The 15,144-nt window shown below is 37.8% G+C and overlaps 2 protein-coding genes across 2 annotated transcripts in view; one reads left to right on the top strand and one right to left on the bottom strand.

Moving 5' to 3' along the window:
* The window catches only part of LOC134665011 (phosphatidylinositol 4,5-bisphosphate 3-kinase catalytic subunit delta isoform), a 49,836-nt gene extending 43,090 nt beyond the window's left edge, over window positions 1–6,746 (bottom strand). The window contains exons 1-4 of the mRNA XM_063521781.1: window positions 6,598–6,746; window positions 6,174–6,422; window positions 5,036–5,264; window positions 2,463–2,692 (exon numbers count right to left, since the gene is read on the bottom strand). Coding sequence (XP_063377851.1) covers window positions 2,463–2,692; window positions 5,036–5,264; window positions 6,174–6,320 — 606 coding nt within the window. The 5' untranslated portion in view covers window positions 6,321–6,422; window positions 6,598–6,746. The remainder of the gene's footprint in view (window positions 1–2,462; window positions 2,693–5,035; window positions 5,265–6,173; window positions 6,423–6,597) is intronic.
* Window positions 6,747–7,004: 258 nt separating this feature from the next.
* LOC134664967 (28S rRNA (cytosine-C(5))-methyltransferase) lies at window positions 7,005–13,876 on the top strand. The gene is made up of 7 exons (XM_063521699.1): window positions 7,005–7,217; window positions 7,293–7,548; window positions 9,103–9,269; window positions 10,403–10,498; window positions 10,846–10,959; window positions 11,405–11,579; window positions 12,530–13,876. Exons 1-7 carry the CDS (start codon window positions 7,095–7,097, stop codon window positions 13,558–13,560), a joined length of 1,962 nt encoding a protein of 653 aa, XP_063377769.1. The 5' UTR covers window positions 7,005–7,094; the 3' UTR covers window positions 13,561–13,876.
* Window positions 13,877–15,144: the final 1,268 nt, after the last annotated feature.

The following is a 15,144-nucleotide window of genomic DNA, read 5'->3' as shown; positions in this document are numbered from 1 at the left end:
AAAAAAAGTAAGACAATGTTGCCACTGCAATAATTTGTTTGTAGAATAGTAAATTCCTTTTGATAAATAATCACGCTAAGATAATTTATTTATTAGTAATTTTACTCCTACAATATAAAAAAAGTACTTCTATTTACTTATTTTTACATAAATACAAGACGCGCTAGTAAAAAGTGGCAACATTGTCTTACTTTTATTGGTCTTGAATTACGTTTTGCAGTATAGTGCATAATTATTTTCCATCGTATTTTCACGAAAACGTACGAACGTGTCTTGCTATTTCAGTCAGTCGCGGTACAAAAAGTACTGAGGTTGACTGAAGTAGCATGACAAATATGAACGTTTCCGAGAAAATAAGATGGAAAGCAATTATTACTACATCTGTACGTTGTTGTTATTGTAATATAAATTGTTGCACGGAGTACCTTCAGACGTGCAAGTTATGGGAAGTTTCAAAGTTGGATCAGTTCCCGGAGATTTTAGGAAAATTTTCATTTTGGAAACGGAAAATTTCATTCCCCGTATAAAAACATGAAAAGTTTCCGAAATCATTCAATGTCGAAATTTCGCAATTTTAGGAAACTTTCCGATGGCACATCGGTAGCAGGGAGTCAATTAATAAAGAATTATTATTCCTCATACAAAAGCATACCTACTACCTAGGTATCTCTTTTATTTATGTTATTAACGAATGGTAGATATTTTTGACTCGTAGTCTGATCTGCTATTTTTGATGCTGACTGTAGGCTGCCAATGACAATTGTCTTGGCAAATATCATATATTTTTAACAATAAAATTTACTCAGAAACACCGCACTTAATTTTTGGACACCCCTAACCGCCTGAGACCCAGAAGCAATTGTTTTGTTTTTGAAATTGGAACCTTAGCTACACAATAAAGGTTCAAAATAGATTCTGGAATATGTACCAAAAATTGTACGCAGGGACTTTTTATATTGTAGTAGTTCGGGCGATTTTCCGCAACTCGACGACTTTTTATATTATACATATCTTTTTATATCTTAGCTCCCTTAGTTTTACATCAAAATCCACTTAAAACATTAAACACGTGGAAAATCTTGGCAAGGGACACATTTAAAAAAAAAACTAATAGTTTCGTGTTCAATACTTATAAATACGTAACAAAATTTATTGTGTTCAAAGAATAGAAGCGGATTAAGAGAAACGATTAATATTTATTTTATTTATATTGCAGAATACACGTGTAGACGTTATCTAGGTATGTCCCACTTATTTGATAAACACGATTCTATTAGCTTTCGAACCATGGACTACCTATATTAGACCTCGCATTATAAATGTACAGTCAGCATCAGAGATGATGACCAATGTGGCCAAATATATCGCTGGCCCAATATTACACGGTTCTATACTTGGTCAAGCAGATCTTGTCAGTAGAAAAAGGCGGCAAATTTGAAAAATGTAGGCGCAAAGGGATAGCGTCTCATAGAAAATTTGAATTTCGCGCCTTTTTCTACTGACAAGATTTGCTTGACCATCTATATGTTACATTTTCAAGACAGTCGAGATTCGACTTAATGTCACTATGACACTGTTCAAATTTAAGTTCTACAAAAGTGAAACACAGAACCGTGTAATATTGGCCCAGCGATATCGTGACACATCTTTGTTACTATTGAAATAAGGATGTGTTACGATATATTAGGCCACTTTAGCCATCACTTGCTATTTGATGCTGAATGTACGAAGACTTTCAAACGTACCTAATGTACAGTCAAAGAATTTAATATCCATACCATTTCGTACCTTGCCATAGTGAAAAATCAATATGAAAGTCACTAGGTACCTCATACTATTGTCACTGTGACAAGGTACGAAATGGTACGGATATTAAATTCCTTGACCGTACTACGCCAACCATAATGAAGATTCTCGGGTTATTGATCAAGGTTTAAAGCTATCTGATTGAGTGGCATCCAAATATAATAACTTTCAAAAATTCACATTTATAATGTTTATAATATGAGTAAATAATCGCTCTACTGCCGCTTTTTGTTGGAGTAACTGAGCTATAAGTGCTCATATTTGACTTATATGGGAGTGACACTGATAGTCGATGAGTGAGAGTTGTCTTAATGCGTTGTGTAGTGGGATGTGATCTGTGTTTTCGACTAACTCTCTGTTTTCTAGTAAACACTTGTGTTTCTAATATCATAATATGATACAATGTAACAATGATAACAACTTTATCTTTATTAATGTTTGTAGTAAACAGCACATGTTTACTACAATTTTATAGTAACTTTAATTTCTAATACAACAATCTAACAATATTAGATGAAAACGAAGTAGTAAATAGTGTGACTACTTGTAAAAAAACACAAGCCTGCAGCCCTTCTGATGGAAAGTGGTCACCACAGCCTCTGCAAGTGTCACATACATATTTCCAAGCCATTAAAATCCTTATATTATTTACTCACATCTATATCAACGACGGTGGTGGTCAAATAGAATTTGTTGCTACTAAGATGACTCTGCAAGGTCCGATGCACTATATGACTCTTGGCTAATCTCGGCGGACATTGGTACCGTAGCCTCTCTAGTGGGGTCGCTCTGGCGCGCTTCACGAGACTCTCCTCAGCTATGTACCGGGTTCGGGTCCGGAAGTCATTTACTTCTGAACTTCGGAGGTTGTCGAACTCGTTTAGACCTGGGACAAGGGAGACAATAGTTATCATTTAGACCTGGGACAAATAGTTATCATTTAGACCTGGGACAAGGGAGACAATAGTTATCATTTAGATCTGGGACAAGGGAGTCAATAGTTATCATTTAGACCTGTGATAAGGGAGACAATAGTTATCATTTAGACCTGGGACAAGGGAGACAATAGTTATCATTTAGACCTGGGACAAGGGAGACAATAGTCATCATTTAGACCTGGGACAAGGGAGTCAATAGTTATCATCTAGACCTGGGACAAGGGAGACAATAGGTGTCGTTTAGACCTGGGACAAGGGAAACAAAAGTTTTCATTTTCCTAAGCTCTCTTTTAATATTCTACGTGCTAAAATGATAGCTAGATTGGTTAATTTGCTTCCCAATCATTTTGAATTTTATACGATTCTAGCCTCATCAAGAGGAGTATTAATACCTACCTACCTTATTTAATCTTGTCGCATTTTAAGACAAGGTGTATGATTCATTAACTTATTATGCACTATCATAATATTCACAATACATGCCCACTAATGTACATATTATGCAAGCCATGTCCTAGTATGGGCACATTCACTTTCACCTATGACTAATCTCAACAGGAAACCACATTGAACACTTCATTTCATGTTATTATTAGACTTATTAGACATATACAGTATATTGGATTATGTATTGACTTATAAAACATGACTACACAAATGGTGTGGTATGAAATGTTATCTGAAGACATTGAAAGTGTCTGTGATATTTTCAAGCATAATATGGTTTAAAAGTTCACAGATGAAGAGTCACAAGCGGTTGGTTAACAAGGGCCTACCGGGAAACGTTATCTGCCTCTTTATCACTCGAATATGCAAGAGTAATAGAGAGGATAGATAAGGAAATTTCGGTTTTCTTATACGTGGTAGACCCCCAGATTGTGATGGATAGTGGTAGTGGCGCCCCCTACACACAGTTTTGCGTAATATTATTACATAATTATATACATTAATATAATTACATTAATTAATTATATTGAGTTCTACTGTACTTTTTCTCCTATCAGGATCGAAAGGCCTCGTGATTTTAGATAAAAATATCATTACATATTCCTAATTTTATGGAAAACTTTCCTTAAAATGGCCCATCCAGTCTGGTGATAAAATTTCTACAAGGATATAAGGACATATATGAACTGAATAAGGATAATGTAAAGGAAATAGAAACAAGTTAGCTCCCAAATATATTCATATGGTATTACCACATGGCCAAGGACTATTAGATAAGAGAATCATTTTCCCATTGGACATATGTCTGTTGAAAAATGTTTTTTGATAAACTTCTTAAACTTTGAAACAACATTTTGGTATCTTTATCATCTCAGAACCAGGACACATGGAATTTATTTATTCTCAGTGTAGTGGGAGTGCGAGGAAAAGCACCCTCAAGATGGTCTGATGTTGTAAAGAGGGTGGTTGGCGGCAACATGCAGTGCATGACCGATATGGCTTATGATCGCACTGTGAAGACGGAGCATAATGATCATGATCCTCAGCAAAGAGCGACCGAGAAAGAAGAAGTAGTGGAAGTGGGCTAAGTGCAGTGGACTATACACTTTTGTCACAGGCGCTTGGCACAATACTTAATTGGGTCAAAGAAAGCTGATCTAGACCGGTAACCACAGGTAGCCATAAGATTTTGCCTTGGCTACCCCCCAAAAAGAGGGTGGGAAAGAGTCGGCTACCCAGGGCCAATCTGCGTTATATTTCTGCCTGCTCTAAGCAACTTAATAGCATTAACGATATGGGGAAGGCAACTGTCTATGACAGCCATTCTCAAAGTATGCTCTGTGGACCCCCAGGGTCCTCTGTCCAAAGGCTCTGTTGGGGCTCCACAAGAATATTTGTAATAATAAGAAAAAAAAAACAGCTCTTCTAAAGGTTTATCTCGTCCGCAGTGACAAACGAAAATTTTTAATTTGGTGCTCCATCAAAAAAGAGAAATCTTTCAAACAGGGAAAGTCTATGATATTGTCTAATTCCAAACAAGAAATGTTACTTTAGAGAGAACCCCATCTACAGCGGTCAAATTCCATATAAAAGAATATCCCATCAACATGAGTGTCACCTACACTTAATTTCAGCTTTTGCCAGTCTGTTTAACCGATTTGTTGCGTGTTCCATTTTCGAAAACTTTTGGCTGTGGCGCACCAATCATTTCGTGATACTGCAGTCATGCCATGCGCCATAGAATATGATGACACTCCTCCCGTGTCATACGCCACACGTAAAAAACATTGATGACACAGCAGGCGTGTCATCAGCACCAAATCAGTTAAAGAATGAAAACTCACCTTTTCCAATTAAATGACTTATTTGCATATTAAGGAACTGTTCCCCGGGCCTCATAGACCGTTCCACGATCTTGAGCACCCCAAAGGTGGGTTTGATGTCCCGGAGGCGTTTGTTCTCGTCATTCACCTCCTCGAGAACAGCCAGCGAGTTTATGAATTGGAACACATAGTCTGACATCTCGTGCAGCATCCCAAATAAGGGATATCTCGCTGCTTTCATCCATAGCTCCTGAAATATACATTAATTATTAGTTTGAGAACAATTATCAAAAACCTGCACTGTGTTTTAGTTATAATGTCCTATACAAAGTATGAAATGGTTTCAATAGCATATATTTTCAGTTGGACTAGAGTATTTGCATTTGATTGTATAAAAAAACTACACCACTTGAAAATTCTGATTGGAAAATGCTGATTCTTATTTGTATAGGTATGCGGCTAGAACAGTATGTTTCAAAATAATTTAGGTTCTTCGAGTTTATCCTAAAAAATGAATGAGACATTTAGCATGTGATCATTACTTAAGCATAAAAGCATCTAATATAAAACAAAAAGTTCTGTAGGTATTTATAATTTATCTTCGTAAGACCTTAGTCAATTTTTGCGCTTTTGGATTTGGAACTCTCTTTTATTTCTATAAGAGTTTAAAACTCGAATTTAATTTGTACTTGTACATGTACGCGGGGACTTACGAGGATAAACTTGTACAAAGGGTCAATTTAGATAAAAATAGAATGAGATGATTTGATAAATGCTTGATATCTTCTATAATTGCACACTTGCATCAATAACAAACATGTTACTTTGTTTCCATTCAAAGGAAACACAATGATCATTTGATTTTACAACAGATAACAGTATCAGTGATTTCATTCTCATTAATAGCTAAAAACTTGTTTTTCATAAATATAATTAAAATGTAGGTATGCGTTGATTACTAAGATTGCAATAACTCAGCCTACACGCTCGAATCGAGTGCACAGACAAGTAAACAATGTGATCTACTTTCTAAATCACAGCTATCTCTAGACATATTACTCAACAGTTTAACCTACTTTACCGAACTCTGGTGGCTCAAAAGCGGTTTTTGGACCATGAATGAGTCACTCGGAGCCAGGGTGCTCCCTCAAGTACTAACCTCCTTCACATCGTGCAGTGTTGCGTCCCAATTTGGTGTAATAGGAATGTAAACAGAGTTGGGCAGCAGACATGTTAAATCAACGATATAGGACGGGGACGTCGTCCAGTAGTCCCAGGTGTTGGGACAGCTCGGTGCAGGAACCATTGTTTTGATTGATTACAGTCAAATTGTCCAAATTACCCCCACGACATTTCAGAACCTTTCACTCATAACACGCTCACATAGCGACCGAGTCGCTGCCTTCAACTGAAAATATTACATTAAACACATTAGTCATTATTATTGATACCGCCGCACTGTTGAATCATAGCGTTTCCTGGTATTTTTGTGAGGGACAAATCGCCATTCGAAATGAAACTGTCAATGATTATTACACAAACAACATTGACACACAAATAATAGGAGACATTGTTATCATTACCTAGACATAAAACTTTTACATAATTTACGTATGCTTCAACTGTGAACTAAGAACCGAACACAAATTATGTTTTTGAGAAATTGTAAATAAGGATTACGTGCAACCAATAAACTACAGTAGTAAATTGTTTATGGTACTTATATTTTTTATATTATTGCAAGTATTGGAGGCCAAGGTAAGTTGTTATGATTTTCGATCAGCCAAAGTTCAAGTAGACTAAGCAAACGGTAAATAGTTCTTAAAAGAGTTTTGTAATGCTAAAGAAAGTCTATTTATAATTTAAATAAAAACTCGTATGATTGATTGCAAGATTTTCATTACATTTTTCATTATTTTTCAAAGAAAAGCATTGGGTTTGATTTCTAAGCGGTTTATTGTATAGCCTAAATAGTTTATAACCTCAAACTTGACAGCATGAATGACATTGCGATTGGTCTCGTGATTGTATTGTAATTGAGCAATGCAATGTTTTTTGCCACATTTTAACTTAAAAGAAAATGTTTGAACATTCTGTAAAAGTGCCGAGACATTACAAGGTTGCTGCTAATATTTTTAAGAAAGTTTCCACTGAAGGCGGTAGCGTCAAAACATTGTTGTACGACGACAAACTTCGTCACTTTGTGAGTATGAAACAGCTTTTTATATTTTGTACTTTTTGAAAGGAGTGAAGAGTTTAATACGTGTAATGTTTGCAGAGAACTAATGTGCTGTATGCACTGATAACAGAAACAATCAAACATGCTGCTGATATTGACAAAATGTTTGAAAGTAGTGGCCTTATCACAAATGAGCCTCGCCTAGACCCCTGGCTAGCGAAAGTGTTAACGACTGAGCTGTTGTTTGGCAAAAAAGCTCTCCCAGGGAAAAGCAAACCTGAACAAACAATACGGTCATACCTAGAGAAATTCGAAAAATACACTGCTGATCATCCTGAAGATTCAAAAACTGAAGGTAATTTTACTTTTTTTATTTTCAGATTGATTAAGATCACCTCATAAGCTCCAACAATGGCTGACTCATCTGACCAGGGTCCGCTTATTCCTAAGCAGACTAAACTTGCAGCACTGGCTTTAGCCAATCTGTTTCTGTACAGTGTTGCTATGTTTACCCTGCCATTCATTGCATTCTTCGGGATGCGACATGTCCTGACTGATTACTACCCGGTGGACAGCTTTACGCGGACGGTGTGGTCCGTGGTGTCTGCGGTGGTGGTGGTCAACCTGATCATAGTCCTTTACGCATACAAAGCTTATCATGATAAAGAGTATGATGAGCATGGCAATGAAATTGACCAACATTCGTACAAGGATGCTGGTGCAGAGACTGAAAAAAGCAGTTTAAATCTTAAACAGGACTGATGTGTTTATGAACATTCCTTTTTTGCTGAAAGAAAGTATTTTAGTTTAATGATTGATACTTATTTTGATAAGCTGCTTTAATATAAATGTAGCCAGGCTTAGTAAAATAAATTACTGTATTACATCTGTGTTTTATTAATTTAGTCAGATATTGTTTGTAATTTAACTTTTTGACTTTAGAATATGATATAGACATTACCTTAACCACTCAGAATCCGTGAAATCATAAAAGTGTCTTAAATAGTAAAAGATATTTTTGTAGGAACAATACACATGGTCCTGTGTTTATGTAAGACTGATTGTGTCATAAATTCAATGCTAATAAATATGTAACCTTTTAATATAAACTCAATTAATGTTAGCTACTTAATATACCTATAGGGCCTAGGTCCTTAAAACAAAGCAACTTAAATACGAATAGGTACCTAGTTACGTATCGTACATAAATTCTATAACAGAATAAGCAAAGAAACAAACAGTTTACTATATGCACTATCTTCACTCACTAAAATAAAATATGATACTGTGTTAGTAATCAAATTACAACATGTTTCTAGTGAATCTGGCCACTCGTTATTTATGTACCATTTTCGAAGAATCTCTATAAATTTGCATGCATATCTAAGTACGGTATACAGCACGAGTGATCTGTAAATAGCGCGCAAGCCAGATCTAGATGCACCTTTACATGCTTTAAGATGGGTACCTATACTAGGTCTAAGGCTGCCTGGAGATGAGAGGAGGACCATTAGCATTATTTATAATAATTATAAACCAAAGGAGCAAAGAGGACAACCAATGCTATTGGTTTAATCTCTGTCTCATGTCATGTCAGCTTTAATGGAAGCCAGCCTTAGTGTAAGGCCTGAGTGGGCGCTTGAGTCGAGCGTTCAGCGGGGCGGGGCGTGCGGCGTGCATATTAAACAAATGCAAACATATAGGAGCGGCCTTAGTGCGCGCTGCTCAAATCACTTGAGAGCCCGACGCCACTGCTGCTCCGCTTCGAGCGTCCACTCAGGCCTTACACTTAAAGGTCTTATTAAAGACCTAACTCCAAAATTTAAATTGAATATAAACTAACTTTTATTAAATAGGTCAAGTTCCTATATTCAAAATAAAACTGCCAATCAATTTTTTTTTCTACAAGCCATCCGCAGACCACGCTACGTTCGCATCAACACCAACCTCCTGACCACGTCCGATGCCATTAGAGCCTTCCAAGATGAGGAGTACCGCTTCGTGAGGTGCACATCGGGCTCCTACAATGATTATCTGGAACAGATAAAGGGCCTCGGCGAGTACGACTTTACACAGGTTCGATCATATTATATGATTATCTTTTAAGTATTAATTAGCGGCATGTAAAGTTACTAAAGATATTTTCATACAGCTATGCCAAATTTCATTAAAATCAGTTTAGTAAACTTTAGTAAGGAGCTGTCCATAAATTACGTCATCGATTTTTGACGATTTTGGACCCCCCCCCCTCAAAATCATGCTTCAAATCACCCCATTTCCTCCTACGTCATGCTACCGTCATCCGATGTCCAGACCCCCCCCCACCTAATTTGAAATGACGTAATTTATGAATAGCCCCTAAGTAGCTATTTGCCATTTTCAAGATTACCCCGCTTTCGAAGCTAACCCGAACCTTACCTACAGTTGAAGAACTGTAGTTAGCTACCTGTGTAAAATAAATACCTCCTGTTGAGTTTATTTTTGGCCTCATATCTGTGGTTCGGCATTTCTTCTGAACAGAGTAGACAGCTGTTGTTCTCTAACTTCCGTTAACACATCTTGCGCCTTTCTATCCTCGAGCGATTCGGGATTAGCCTCCTAAGGCCCTAGATCCTAGGTCCAGCTTATAGGGGCTTTCATAAATTACGTCATTTCAAATTAGGGGGGGGGGGGGTCTGGACATCGGATGATGGTAGCATGACGTAGGAGGAAACGGGGTCATACAAAGTATGATTTTTGGATGATTTTAGGGGAAGGGGTCAAAAATCGATGACGTAATTTATGGACAGCCCCATAGTACTTCTTCAGTTCGATAAAATTTAAACCGTATTCCAATGGAACAGAGTCGCTTTTGCTTTGTTACGTTCCATTTTCAAACAACGCAAAATCAACTCTATTTCCTACACTATAGTTTCAAATTTCAGTACAAAATTTTGATTTTTCATTTATATGGCTGGGCCTCAGGAGGCTAGACGTGCCAACTGCAGTCTTAAGGCCTGTGCACACCGGCAGCGTGTGCGTGACGTGCACGTGCGCATGCGGCGTTGTAGTATACAGATGCTTATGAGAGATGGCACACCGCTTGCGTGACGTGTGCGTGTGCGGCTCCAACATTTTAGCGCACGCACACGCGCACGTCACGCACACGCAAGCCCGTGTGGCTCGGCCTTTAATCTTAATAAATGTAAAACAATATTGCTTCGTTACAGGACTATCATGTGAAGACGGTGTTTGTGTTTTCTTCGGGTACCAAGCTACATGAACATGAGCTGTATTTGGAGAACAAGATCATACTGCAGGATAAGGTAACCATTTACCCCCTTATTCATAAAACTTTACGGGCCTGATTCAGTTAAATTATATTTTATCCCTTTTTTACAAAAATATAAGTCAACATGACAGATAAGGACAAACGACTATTAGTTCATTGAGGGTTGTAGCGCGTTTTAGAATAAGGGGGTTAATACATAAACAACTTTTTGGCAACTAGGTGTTGTGCACAAGTCACGCGAGGTGTTTTTGGCTACTTTTTGACAAGTTCCTACGGCTAAGGCAATGATCTTAAATCTGATCTTTGTTGGTCTTAAATAAATTTAATTAAATTTAATTTTTAATTTTAATGATAAGAAATAATGAATAAACTTTTTCCCAGGCAACAGCACTGGCAGTACATGTACTGGCCCCTCCCCCCGGCAGCATAGCCTTGGACATGTGCGCGGCACCAGGCATGAAGACCACGCAGCTCGCTGCCTACATGAGGAACGAGGTACGTGTTACTGTAGCGTCTCCTCTGTCACTGTCGACGTCGTGCCATCATGTTTTAACAGATGGCGCTAGGGAGCTAAAACGCAATTTGGTAGGAAGCTACATCGCCTCGCCTGGCGAGAAACGGCACAGGACCGGGATCAGTGGCGAGCAGTCGTGTTGGAGGCCAAGACACACTTTGGGTCGCTGCGCCAGAGGAGTAAGTAAGTAAGTACATCGCGCTTACGGAGTACCAAATGTCGCTTACTTATATATTATACTCCTTCTGACAGTCGAATAATTTTATTCTAAAATGTACAGTGGCTAGTACAGGCTACAATATGGTAGAATATTTTATTCTAATGCACTACCCTTCCTAGGTTTTATATCGTTAGATCCTTCTGATGTAGTATGTGTAAGTAGAATAATCAGTCCATTTTAAACTTTTTAAATTCACCTTGTTCTAGGGTAAAATCTATGCAGTAGAGCAAAACGAACAGAGATACAAGACTCTATGCGACTTCGTAGAGAAGACTGGGTCCAAATGCGTGGAGACCATAAACAAAGATGCTCTAGCACTGAGGAGGGGAGACTACGATGACGTCGAGTACATCCTTCTGGACCCCAGCTGTTCTGGATCAGGTAATCATCATCATCATCATCTCAGCCATAAGACGTCCACTGCTGAACATAGGCCTCCCCCTTGGACCTCCACTCGTACCGGTTGGAAGCGATCCGCATCCAGCGTCTTCCGGCGGCCTTAACAAGGTCGTCCGTCCATCTTGTGGGTGGACGTCCTACGTTGCGCTTGCTAGTCCGTGGTCTCCACTCGAGCACTTTTCGACCCCATTGGCCATCTTCATCAGGTAATAATGTTGCCTAAGTTTACCCAAAATTCTTACCACGACTTCAACTTCATATATTAAACATATACCTTGCTTTTCTGACCAAGAAAAATCCACATTTTGGGGTGTAAAATCCGCATAAAATTACCCACTTTATTGGCTCAGTGACCCAAAAAGGATCTTGGCCTCTGACACAAGAGAGCGCCACTCTGCCCTATTCTGCGCCAGTTCACGCCAGTTGGGTATTCCGAGGGCAAGTCTTTTAGGGCTTCGTTACTCCAGCGGTATTTGGGACGTCCAGATGGACGTTTTCCGCCCGGGTGCCACACATACGCTCTTCTCAAAGCACGATCCTCTGCCATCCAGGTGACCCAAGTCAGCGGAGTCGTGTGGCTTTTTACCGACCTCAAAGAAGGAGGTTATCAATTCGGTTGTATGTTTTTTTTTTAATGTTTGTTACTCCATATCTCCGTCATTATTGGACCGATTTTGAAAATTCTTTTTTTTATTGAATGTATTAATTACTTTTTTTTGCATACAGATTGGTCCCGTTTTTGTCAAAACCCAGTTCTGATGATGGGATCCATGAGGAATCGAGGGAACTCCTCAAATCTTAAAGGCATACATATAGTGATTTTTGGGTTTTTATTTAAAGTCCCATTTTACTTAATTTCTACTATTTTATGTCGCACTTATAATTAGTTAATTACTTGTTTTGAACGTATTTTATAAGACTCCTAATTTCAGGCATGGAACTCTGCGTACACAACTACATCGAACCAGCCCGTCTGGCCAAGCTGACGTCTCTACAAGAGAAATTCCTAAAGCATGCCATGAACGCCTTTCCCAACGCCAAGAGAATAGTCTATAGCACTTGCTCCCTCTTTCCCGAAGAGAATGAAAGAGTTGTCACTAATGTCGTAAAGACTTCAAGAACTAAGTGGAGAGTGCAAGATGTAAAGGAATTATTAAAAGGGCAATGGAATAATTTTGGATCTGCCATGTATGGAAGCATGGGTGCTAGGTGTTTGTACGCTAAGCCAGATACTGATTACACGACTGGGTTTTTCTTAGCTGTGCTAGATAGAGATCAGAAGGATTTTGAGAGGAAAGCTAATAAAGAGAAGGAAAGTAAAGTAAATAATGAAGATGAGAATGAAGCCACTGAAGAAGTAAATAAAAAGAAACACAAGCAAATTAAGAAACCGGATGAGACAAATGAAGATAATGACGAAATTGCTTCAAACAAAGTAAAAAAGAAAAAGAAGAAGACACGTGAGAATAATGAAAACGATGTGCAAAACAATGATAATAATGAATCCGAAATAACATATACAGAAAATGAAGACGTAACGAAGAAAAAGAAAAAGCGGAAACATGAAAGGCATGAAAATGATGAACAAAACAATGAATCAGAAATAGCTGTAAATGCAGAAAGCAATGAAAATGTTCCGAAGAAAAAGAAGAAACGGAAATCTGATAGTGATAAAAACTATGACCAGAACAATGATACTGTTATTAATGAATCCGAAATGATAAATAATGATGGTAATGGCGACGTACTAAAGAAAAAGAAGAAGAAACATAAAAATCAAGATGTGAGGGACTCTGAAATTATGATGAATACAGAAGATAGTGATGACATTCCCAAGAAAAAGGAAAAACATAAACATAAAAATGAAATCAATGAAGATTCTTTAGAAAATCGCGACATTGGAGAGAAAGTTAAGGAAAAGAAAAAAAAGAAGAAAAAGGATAAGGATTTACAAGAGGCCTAGTTAAAATGCTCTCAGTCTTTTAATGAAACATTACAATATTTAACACCTCTTGAGCGGCATTACAATTTTTAATTTAACATCTATTCTGTTATTGATACGTTATTTCTTACTTTCTGGCTCACACCAATATTATAAGTAGGTACGATCGATATGCAGCGGCGAATAATAATTGATATTTGATAACAATATGAGATCAATTTGTAAAGTTGGCAGTTCGAACCGGCCTTCTGCTATGCGACAAAACATGGATACTGAATCTGTTACAGTACGTTAATGTACTGAAAGTTGTATGTTTTTATTAAATAAATTGACAAACTCTCATCTTTTTTTTTTTGCGTATTTATGGCCTAGTCCATACCGTAAAATGGGGTGAGTAGGGACAAAATTGACATTCAACCTCAATAAAAAAAATTTTGACTTTGACACGTTGATTTTTACACATAAAAAATAGTCCGGCCGAATTTTGTTAGTAGTGACTGAAAAGATCCGCGTACCTTCTGCCCCCTCAATCCATACTCACCCCATTTTACAGTATAACCCATAAGACGACGGAGAGTCACTCATGGAGAGATTGAATTTAAATTAAAATGGTATGTAAGAGAACCAACGATCTAATGGTACCTAATCTTTGATTAATTACAATATTAAAAGCCAAAACCTCAACAACCAATCGCCGCTCAGCAATAAATCCTTAACACAAGTAGGGCAAATATCGCAAACGACACTTAATTCGTCTAGCCTTTCTTAGAACCTGATATACTTTGACACTATAAGTTTTAACATAAGCAAACCAAACCAATTTCAACCTTAAAACAAATACAGAAAGTTCTTTATAGATTTTACTCGGCTAATAAATTTGCCATTGGATTTTGAACTTTGTTTGTAAGGGCGTAAGATCGGTGGATGGTGTTATCGGATAAAGAGTTGTCGTAGCGTACCTCACACGCTATTGTGTCACGAAGTTCGTGCGTTCATATTTTTGCCACGTGGAATAGTCTGAGCGGTCGATGGGAAATTAGGTTTTGGCAGATTTTTTTATTTGCTAATGGAATAAGAACATATTAAGTACCTAGATTATGAATGTATTAGTAACTATTAGTAACGCCGCTCCAATATTATTGCGGCGCTGTGCGACGTAAGCGCCGGCCGGTATAAGGTACCTTTTTCCGTCGAACGTCACATATCTTCACTATTTCATATCTATAGTAAATCTCTAATTCATTTCCCGAATCGCGGCGCCAGCCACCATAAGGTACCTTTTGCCGTGGAACATCACATATCTTTACTATTTCATATCTAGTGAATGTCTAACGGCGTGATATCCTTATGGCGCTTATGCTTGTTATTAACGCCGCTCCAATATTCATGTCATGACTTTTCATGCGCCGTCAAAGACAATTTTTTTTTTGTATCGGGTGCTTTTATGAACTACTTATTATTTTTACGATGTATTTATCGGCAATTCACATTCTTACGGCTCTCGCATGTGTCCCTGCAATTCCCTTCAGTGCTAAGAGCCATTGACACAGTTTTCAGACCAATTTTACCCTTACATTAGTTACATTACATTAGGCGACGTAATAT

This window comes from Cydia fagiglandana, chromosome 6 (genome assembly GCF_963556715.1).
Source record: "Cydia fagiglandana chromosome 6, ilCydFagi1.1, whole genome shotgun sequence".
Taxonomy (NCBI): domain Eukaryota; kingdom Metazoa; phylum Arthropoda; class Insecta; order Lepidoptera; family Tortricidae; genus Cydia; species Cydia fagiglandana.
Note: the sequence above shows the minus strand (reverse complement) of the source record. Positions and strands in the feature narration are given on the sequence as shown.

Bases quoted from the DNA above. Each gene is read 5' to 3' on its own strand.
- LOC134664967 (XM_063521699.1), top strand. From the start codon at position 7,095: ATGTTTGAACATTCTGTAAAAGTGCCGAGACATTACAAGGTTGCTGCT. The intron at 10,960-11,404 runs GTACGTGTTACT...ACCTTGTTCTAG, and splicing joins CTGCCTACATGAGGAACGAG to GGTAAAATCTATGCAGTAGA. The intron at 11,580-12,529 runs GTAATCATCATC...TCCTAATTTCAG, and splicing joins CCCCAGCTGTTCTGGATCAG to GCATGGAACTCTGCGTACAC.